This window comes from Brassica napus, chromosome C5 (assembly GCF_020379485.1).
Source record: "Brassica napus cultivar Da-Ae chromosome C5, Da-Ae, whole genome shotgun sequence".
NCBI lineage: Eukaryota > Viridiplantae > Streptophyta > Magnoliopsida > Brassicales > Brassicaceae > Brassica > Brassica napus.
The window spans coordinates 52,280,879-52,291,540 of NC_063448.1; the positions used below are offsets into that span (position 1 = coordinate 52,280,879).

At 30.7% G+C, this 10,662-nt stretch overlaps 1 protein-coding gene across 1 annotated transcript; it reads right to left on the minus strand.

Moving 5' to 3' along the window:
• Positions 1-6,862: 6,862 nt before the first annotated feature.
• On the minus strand, positions 6,863-9,261 carry LOC106373957 (putative FBD-associated F-box protein At1g05080). Its single transcript, XM_048759289.1, has 3 exons — positions 8,195-9,261; positions 7,932-8,102; positions 6,863-7,852 (listed from the first exon to the last, which is right to left on the minus strand). Exons 1-3 carry the CDS (start codon positions 9,044-9,046, stop codon positions 7,613-7,615), a joined length of 1,263 nt encoding a protein of 420 aa, XP_048615246.1. The 5' UTR covers positions 9,047-9,261; the 3' UTR covers positions 6,863-7,612.
• Positions 9,262-10,662: the final 1,401 nt, after the last annotated feature.

Sequence of the window (10,662 nt, forward strand, 5' to 3'; positions counted from 1 at the left end):
CGGGTTTGGCGGGAAAACTTGATTTTGTGGTTTTGGGGGAAAAAACACATTTTTTTTTTGACGGAAAAACTTTATTTTTAGTTGTAGAGCAAAAACTCGATTTTGCGATTTTGGGAGAAAAACTTTTGATTTTGATGTTCAATAAATTGGAGGAAAAAATCATATCATATCTAAATTTTTCTAGTTTTATCTTTAAAATTTAAGAACAAAAATAAATGAAATATTTTTTTCAATTAAATGAACTAACCCTGGTACCAGCCCTAACCCTTGATTATAATAGGGTTAAAATAGGGCTTGATTAAAATAGGGCTGGACTTATAATAAACAAAATAGGGTTGGGCCCTAACCCTGTATTTATCATCCCTAGAGATAACTACCATTTGCTTCTTTCACCAACAGTGAAGAACAAAAGAGACTGCACGCACAGCCCCAAATATTTCTCATCATTTTTCATATTTTATTTATTCTTTAATTTATCCGTTAAGAGATTCTCTTATTGACTAGATTTGTATATTCAAAATAACCAAACCAAGCCAGAACCGAGTCGAGATCAAAACCGATACCCAAATATATAAAAATATTAACTATATATATATATAACATAACCAAATATATACTTGTAAGTTAAAAATATATTAAAAGTATCTAAAATATTTTTAAAACTAAATTATTATGAACTACCCGAAAGTATCCGAATATTTATAAAGATATACATTAATATTATGTACTACCAATATTAGATACTAGTATTTTAGGGTGTCAATAATTGAGTAGTCAATGACTTGGAAATGCGTCTGTAAAATTTAATCAAAATCTTTGTAAACTCGTCTGAAAAAAATTAATCAAAATCATTGATCCGGTAACCCAAACACACTCAACTTAACCAGACCCAGACGAGTTTCAAGATCCAAACAACATTGATACTCTACTTTACTATGACTAACTTATGCTTTGTAGACGTCGTGATTGGCATGTTAAGAGCCTCGATCCCGAGGAACAAAGACGAGCCCAAATTGCTATTTGGAATCCTATGTTGAGAAAAGTCAGATGGATAGAGGGATGTTTGGTGGCTAACACTATCTTTGGGGTTGGCTACAAGACTGGCTGTGAGGGTTACATGATTTTGAACTTTAGAATCCAATTTTGAAAAAAGTAAGATGGATCAAGCCTTGCAATGTTTGGCTCGTTACAATATCTTCGGGATTGGATACAAATCTTACGATGATAGTTACATGATTTTGAAGTTTTCTGATAGCCGGTTTAATTTTTTGATGGTGAAACACTGGTTGAGATCTATGAGTTCAAAAAAGATTCATGGATGGCTTAATTTAAACAAAACACAAATACAAGACTCAAAAACATAAATAATAAACCTTTTGGCCAACATTTTTTGGGTTTCACTCAGTAAACTTAAAAACTAAATCGGCTTGATAAATTTGAACAAATGTTGTACACCATAACTAATGCATTCTCCAATTTTCACTTTAAATTAAACAATATCTCATCTTTCCATACATAAACGAAAAGATAGATCTAAGCGAAAAATCAATAGATATTTATTCATGTTTACTGTAGGCTAAATGTATTTCATCCATTGCATGGATCAATGTATCGTCTTCAATTAATTTGTTTTGCATGGATTCAAACATTCCAATAAGTTTCACAAAATTTTGTTAGCATGTTAATAGAGATGAAACACATAATAATAGTATTTTTACAGTTTCTCCATATAACTTTTTTGATACCTATAATTTTTTATATACCATTTCTAAAAGAATCAACCACTATGATCCGGTAATAAAAACATTGAAGGTAGCATAACTTTGTCACAAGCTTGATTGCCTTGGAGGTAGCAAATGCTTAAGGTTTCAGTATCTAATACTAACTTTAAGTTTCCGCTGCTATAATTGTGCTTCAAAGTCATTAGTTTTGTAATGATTTTTTGGTTTCACCCTATATATAGTTGGTGTAATTCGAAACTGTGCAGGTGGATCTAATTTCTGAGAGTACTTGTCTCGATTTATTTTGGAACACATAAACTTTTTTCAGCTGCATGGCTGCTTTATCCTTTAACAAAAACAAATAAATATAATCTGGAATGAGCTATATGGATAATTCTCTATTATGTTTTTGTATTTTACAAGTCATCACATTTGATTTGCATAAACACATCCTTTGCAGGAAGAATGAAAAGAATATGCTTAGTGCAGGGCCGGGCCTGAATGCAGGCAGATCAAGCATTTGCTTGAGGGCCGGTAACTATATATTTTATTTTGGAGCCAAATTTTCAAATGTTTAGCTGGCTTAGATGGTGCAAGGGTTTGAAAATCGATTCAACTCCAAACGTCACGGGTTCGAATGCTGACTTCTGCATTTTTTTTTATTTACTTTAGCTAAAACTATATTAAACGAAAATTTATGAAAAACTAACCTTACCTATCAAAAAGGAAATAGAGAAACAACATAATAAAAATGAAATAGAGTGATGAAAACTAATAAAAAGGAAATAGGATAATGATCAGCATTAACTCATACATATTATTAAGTAATGATATTTTTAGCTCTCGGTTAACAAAGCAACAAAGTCTTTTGTTTTTACGACATGGCTTTTCTGTTACATATTTTTAAACTGAAGTTCAACAGATTATATTGATTATTGACTATGTCACAAAAATGTTGATTAAATTATACAAGTTTTCAATTAAAAATTATGTATTAAGCTTTTCAATATTACTCAATACTTATATTTTAAAAAATTAAAATTTCTAGTTAAAAAAGTTAGAGGGCCAAAAAAAAATCTTGCTTCTAGTCAAGAAAATCTCAGGCACGGCCCTGGCTTAGTGATTTGATATTTTTATCGTTTTTTTCAAAGTGTGGTATTTTTTTTTGAAATTTAAAATGATATATGTGATTTAATAGTATAGATATTTATTGAACAATGTGTTCTCATTATTAAAATGTAGTAAAATATGAATTGTTTTGTGAAATGAAAATAAGTTTCTCTTATTATATATTTGAATTATTGTTTTAATCTTCAAACAATCAAAGACAATATTCTGCTTGATTCTGAAAACAAACAAAAAGTTGTTATGTAGTAATTCATGAATCAATTTGGTTTATAAATACAAAGAGTAAAAACATACATTGCAAATGAGTAGCAATGACCAACAACGTTAACATATTATTTACCAAGACTTTTACAGTGAATGTACAATGTTCAAGCTTGTCTCCAATGTATATATGATCCATGTAATGAGTCAGAGATGTCAATCCTTGAGGAAAGGAAGACGAGTAACTGTATTCCCCATGCTATCATCTGCTGCTTTCTTCGGAGAAGAAGATGGCAACATCTTTTTGGTGGATCGACGAGGGAGTATCTGAAGACGCGGGTTAAGATGACTGACAAGATTCTCCACCGTGAGTTGATAACTCTCTACCAGCTTTAGTTGTCGGACTATTATGTATGACCGTCTTAGAAGAAGCTCCACTGGTTCACCTCCTAGTATGACTATGTATTCTATTGCTAGATGGACCTCTTACGTTACAGAAACATAGATATTATCAGCAAGTATTATCGTAAGTGTTGGAACCCTATTGAGCCTTTTGTAACACGAGAATGTATAAATCCTAGTGAACTAAGATATGGTAGTTTTACCTCGAGGGCATCAAGTTCTTCTAAATTGGGTTTGCTCTCTGGAGCATCATCGTTGATCTCCACCTACATAGAAAGGGTTGGAGAGAAACTCTTGATGCTTGTTTAGCCACTGCACAACAACCGCACACAAAAAAGGCTCATAAATGCTCCAAGAGACCCCCAAGTTAATTTTTTAGATACATTGTGAAGAAACTCGTGGATCCGCTTGGCTTCTCCAGAATCACTAGGTTTACTAGCAAGTTTTTGAGTTCTTGAATAGGACTTTTCATGTTTACACTAACTAGTTTTATCCTCACTTGTACTGAAGGGTAAAATATACTTATACCCATAGGGTTAACTAATCTAGACTTAGTGTTTAGAGTTGAGGGGTGGGGTAAGTTTTTGGAATGTGAAATTTAGAATTCTAATAAATATATAAATAAACACTTAAAAATATATAAAAACATAAAAAAATAGTTTCAAACATAATTTTTGATTTTCAAAAAGAAATTTTGAAAAAAGGAAAATAAATTCAAAAAACAAAATTCAAAAATAAAAAAAATATTAAAAAAATCGAATTTGAAAAAGTATAATTCAAAAATATAAATATTAATTTGTAATATTATTTTTTATTTTAATTTTTTTTTAATAAAGACTTATTATATATATAGAGAATAAGGGTATACGAGTTTTTTGTCACTTAATGAAGAATATATTTTTAAAATATCTCTTTAGTGGTGGTAAAGATGAAAAGTGGTATCATGAAAGTGACAATCATGAAATTTCCCCTATATACCTTAGACACATTAGACAATTCCGTAATTTTTATATAAAGAAATAATAAAGAATATTAATATATAATGAATTTATGGTTAGTTTAATAAAAAACTTATTATATAATTAGATTGACCAACATATTTCTCTAAGGATTCTAAGAATCATCGTAGTGATGACACGTGGTTACAAAAAGAATTGTAATGTTTCTCAATTAATATATAGAAGATATGAGTCATATAGTATAGTAAAGTAGAATCTCTATAAATTATAAATGTTGGGACTTTAAAATTTTATTAATTTATATAGATATTAATTTACAAAAAATTCCTTAGTTACATTTCTTATTTTAAGATATATTTATTCTAAGATGAGAAAAATATTTGATTTTAGTGTATAGACATTAATTGTTATTTTTTGAAAGTTTGACATTTATATTAATTTTAGTATAGTACAAAGTGTATATAATATATATTGGATAGAACTTAAATGTGGTTTTAGATATAATATTACTAAATCTCATCAAATATTTATTAAAGTGTTAAGAAGATTCAATTGTGAATATAAAATATAAAATATAATAGTGGGTTCTTATTTATATAAAATATGTATATATATATATTATTAATTTATAATTTTAATGGGATCATATATTTACATAGAATTTTCTAAAAAAAATATTATCTTATTATTTTATCCATTTGTGTCAAATTTTGAAGTGACCCAAGTTGGGACTAGTGCAATTTATTAATTTATCGAGTATTAATTTATATATGTTCTACTACATATGCCTAATTATTCAATTCAAACACAAATATTCAACACAATAAAAACATGCCATATCTTTTTTTACTCCATTATTTTACGCTGGATATATATATAAAATAGCTTAGATTTTAGTAATGAATGATATTGCTTGGTAACCAAGTTTTTAAAAATTGCATAAATTTTGGATATCTATCACAATAGTGATTGATATCTAATTTAAAAATATCAAGTAGATTATGAATGCAAAAAAAGGGTTGGTTTAACAATATACTTGGAAGTTGGAATAACAAAGGAATGAATTTGAAACTTACAATAAAATATATATTGTAAATTCATAGCATTTAAGCTACTATTTTATGTATGAACATAATATCACATATATATATAACAGTGAGTTAAAATTCATATGTCATCGTTATATTAAGATTTGTATTATTTGTATCATTGTATGTATGTTGGGGTTTTATTAGTTTAAAGTTAGATTTTTGTGGTTAAGGGTATTGATTTTCGTGGTTTAGGGTATGGGTAGATCTTTTCTACTTCATATTGTAGAATGACATCTGAATAATTATAATATAAGGTATCGTTAAGTAATCATTTTAATAAACATTAAACACTTTCACAAAAAAAACATTGGTTGAATGTGATTGGGTGTAAAAAATTTGTGACATATGATTGGATGAATAAAAGCTTGTCGAATGTTCAAATGCTGGGATATGATTGGTCTTGAAAAGTGATGACATCTGATTGGTTTAATTTATAGTTGTCGGATTTATGTTTATTTTAAATTCAAAAAAGTAATGACGTACCGTTGTAAATAACTTGGAAAAGCAACACATAATTCCATTACGAATTCTGCTTTAATAGTATAAACTAGTTTTTGACTCGCACTTTAAAAGCGCGAAATTATCTATTTAACAATATTTTTTTAATGACATAAAATGTGTACCTAAATTTTATATAATGTGTTTGTAACATTATTTAATAGTTGTTTATATGCTTTGGAGGATCAATATCTAAGAAATTTTAATTTTTTAAAATACTTATTATTATTTTGCAGAATTTAAATTGAACTCAAAATGCATATACTAAAACGTTTAATATGAAAAAGAAAATTCAGCTTATTGGACCCAAATCATATCCAAGATATGAAAGATTTATTGAGCTTAAAAAATATATTTTGTTTATTTGTTTGAATATTTTTGGATCTATTTTTTGAAATATAAAAATATTGAAACCATAATTTTGAAAATCATATAAAATATATTAGTGTGCACAGTCGGTTACATTATATCAGATAAGATTGTTGCCTAAAACTATTTTCAAGAATTAAATAATTGATTGAAAAATATAAAAGATGCCATAATTATAAGAGTGTATCTATTTAAGGTGATTTTTTTTTAAAAATATAGAAAAAGCAAACATTAATGAATAACATGCCATTGTAAATAATTCCAATATTAAGGGCATAATACTATGAGGAATTCTGGTTTAATAGTGTAGATATATTGTTGGTTCTCTTATTTACATATGTGTTTGTTTCCATTGGCACAACTATAGAGATATTATCAACCCACTGTTAGAAGGAATCGAAAATAATAGATAGTTCTTAATGTAATGGACGGTTTATTTTGATTACCACTTATCATATCGTGTTGAAGAATTATTAGAGTGGGAAGAGATTAATATCTTTAGTTCTTTACGTATCATAGTAACTGGGGGACAATACATCGGCAGATGAAAAAGAGACCAACAATACATATATTAATTAATTGTAATATTACATTATAACAAATATTATATTATGAGAAACTTTGGCTAGAGACTATATAAATGCAGATTCTCCTAGCTTTACTGTAAAAGGTTCGAGCAAGAATGAATAACACTTATCAATCGCTCTTTTGAGTAAGTGTATAATTCCAAGTTATGAAAAACAATGTTAAAGCCGGAATTAACAAAGCTTCTCTATCTGTTTTCTAGAAACCGAGTTTTTTTATGATAAATACGCAAGTTAGGAGAAGATAGAGTTGAAGAAAGAGTCTTCATTTCAGAACCAAAGATTAATCTCCCTACACGACAAAAGCAAGGATCATGTGTAAGTTAAAGAATCAAACAAATCATTTTTTCTTAATCTCAAACAACATTTGCGTGCTTTCGTCCAAAAAAACAACAACATTTGCTTGCTAATAGTCATATATAAAGTGAAAATATGCGACGTCAAAAAAAGGGGTGAAAATATGGCAAAAGACCATGAACAAAAATATGAATCTAGTATTTTAGCATGTCAGAGAATTAAAGTTATTCTCATCAGCAAAGTGTTCATACCAAAAGGTCCACAGAAGAAATTTTTTATTTCTCAAGTCGTTGCCCTTCCAGGATTTGTAGAATCCGAATGGGTTATCAGCTGAGATGATGTTGAAACCCTATACAAAGATTTTATGTCCCCCACCATCTTCTCTTTCTCCTCGAGACTGTAGTAACATCTTGGAAGGAGACTGTGGCCGTCTTTAAACACTTTGAGTTTGCAAGGATGTATTCCACACATTCTCTCTCTTGTCTTCTTCTTCCCCCAAACTTATCCCACACAAAGATTTCGAGATGGGCCAACAAGCATCCGGGTACAGAACTTTGTTGGTTCCACGAAAGTGGGAGGTCCTCGTAGTAAAGACCCACACCCTGAAAATCAACAAGGAAGAATAATAAACTAATTTTACTATAAACTAATTGTTTGATGGATAGGGAGGAAGTTACTTACGTAGCTGATCGTAAGAACTTTTAGTATAGGGGAGTTATGTAGGAAAAGCATAAGTGGTTCTAATGAACAGTACTCTGAGTAACCTGGCCTTAACTCTGAGAAACTTGGTTTAAAAAGATGCAGTTTAAACTTCATGAGCCGAGGGAAATTAATGGCGCTAAAACATTCAACCTGCAGTTGAATTACATTGAACAACATAAGCATAACAACACATCAAAGAGAGCATCACATATAGGAACAAGAAGGATACTCAAAATAGTTACGTCCATCAATCTCAAATGGAGACTCCCGACAGAGGAAAAAGATCTCAGAAACTTGTCATTTGGCTGAGGAACCAAGTGACCAACATAAGCCGTTTCAAGGTGAGGCATGTTCTGGATCGAGCCAAGGTCTCCATAATCAAATATACTAAGGTGTTGTAATCCAGGGGAATATAAAACCAAGGGCATAGCAGAATATCTTTCGTGATTGTCCGTGTATGTAAAACTCTTTAAAGAAGGAACTTTCACAATGAACCTTGTCACATTGTCACTATAGTATCGGATCACATGCAAATAACTGAGCGCAGGGCAATTCGCTAGAAGCCTAGCATGAGAGCTTTCATCATTAAACACAACATTGAGAAGGGCCAGCGTCTGAAGGAATGGAAAGCAAGCTAGGGAAGGAACATCAACGACGAGAGCACTACATGATAGAGTCAGATTCACTAGCGTTTTGGAGGTGTAAAAGTTCGATGGTAGCAGCAGGATCTTTGGTTGAGATGGTAAAATAAAGGATGGTATAATAAGAGATATCTCTCGAACGTTGTGGTCAACAGCGTATGAGACGCACTTTCCAACATCTGCATCGTCCGTAAACTGGCGTTCAGCTTGAATATGCATGCTTTCTAGTACAGGTGCTTTGTGGAGTTGCAAAGACTTGTCAACTAAGCGCCAAAGGTTCTTTCCCCCTTCTTTGCTTGTATCCTCGTATTCAAGTTTAGGCACCATCGTCCAGACCAAAGCCCATCTTTTGGACAAAACCATGGTTGTCACGGCATCTTTTGTCGGGACTTGAGACAATATATTCACCAGCAAATCGTCATGCAACGCACTGATCCTGTCTATGCGAGGCATTTTTTTAAGTTTTATGAGAACAAAGGGGATGATGATATTTGCACCAAAAAAAAAACAAAGGGGATGATGAACTGCACGAAGAAGAAAACCCTAATCTTCATAAAAGTATAAGTTTATAAAATCTCATTCACATAATATTTCTTAAATTTCCTTTTTAACTTTTTGCTTATTTGTATAAACTTATCATTATCTAAATTAGAAATATATCTTTATCCCCCCCCCCCCCCCCAAAAAAAGAAAATTATTGGGGTTTTGTTTTTTTTTTTATTACACAAACATAAGAAAAAAATAAAGGAGGAAGAGCAAAAGAAAAGAAAGAAGAGAGAACAGAGAACAAGAAAGTAACATTAACTATAAAGGGATAGAAACCAAAAATACAACTCAAGAAGAGAGGCAGCCGCTGGGCGAGACAGAGACAGAAGTCTATCACGCATAGCTAGATCCACCACGTGGAAGTCTATCACGCATAGCTCGATCCACCACAAAAATTATTGGGGTTTTGTTCAAAAGATAAATATAATAATTGAGGTTACATACAGTTTTCTCTATTGATATATTATTTATTGATCCACGAGAAAATCCACACAAATGTAAATGTAATGCAATTAGTGTGTATGAAAATATTTTTTTGTCAAAACATCAGTTTATTTTATTGTTTGAGGAATCTCGTCAGTTTATAAAATCTCATTCATATAATATTTCTTAAATTTCCTTTTTAACTCTTTGCTTACTTGTATAAAACTCATCATTATCTAAATTGGATACATCTTTGTCCCAAAAAAAAAAGAGAAAAATAAAATAATTGGGGTTATACATTCTCTATTGATATAATTTTTTATTGATCCACGAGAAAATCCACACAAATATGTAAAGGTAATGCAATGTATGAAAATATTTGTTTGTCAAAACATCAGTTTATTGTTTGAGCGATCTCGTCAGCAGAGCCGGTCCTTGTTTATTTAGGGCTACAAGTCAAACATAAAAAAATGGCCGAAAAAATAATCAAGCGCATAGAGGGTTTTGAGAACCCATGACATGTTAACACATATCTGGCCACTAAGCCACCAGGCTAATGACGTTTTACATAATTTTGTGGCTGGTTAAATCCATATTTAAAATACGGCCGCAAGCACGTGCTTCTTCCGCTTTGGCTCAGGGCCGTCTCTGCTCGTCAGAGGTATCATCTTTAATATGAAGCTTAAATGAGAATCAAAGAACAAACCAAGAGGTGATTAAGCAGAGGTGATGAAAAACAAAAACAAAAACAAAAAGACACATGTGCTGGAAGACCCATTAAGACAAGCTACATGAAAGAATCAAATCATACAAGGAACTAAGGAAGTCTCACTAAAAGAGAAATGTCGAGAAATAAATGAATATCCAACCTAGGGCTGGGCAAAAAAAGCCGACGAAGAATCGAATCGAACCAAAATTCGAAAAGGTAGTACCAAATCCGAATCGAAATTGATTAACTATCCGAACGGATTTAAAATTTTGGTATCTAAAAAATCAAAACCGACCCGAACTGAAGTATTTCGGGTACCTGAATGTATCTGGAATAGATTTATATACCTACATATATTAATTATTTTTTGGATTTAATGTATATTAAAAAC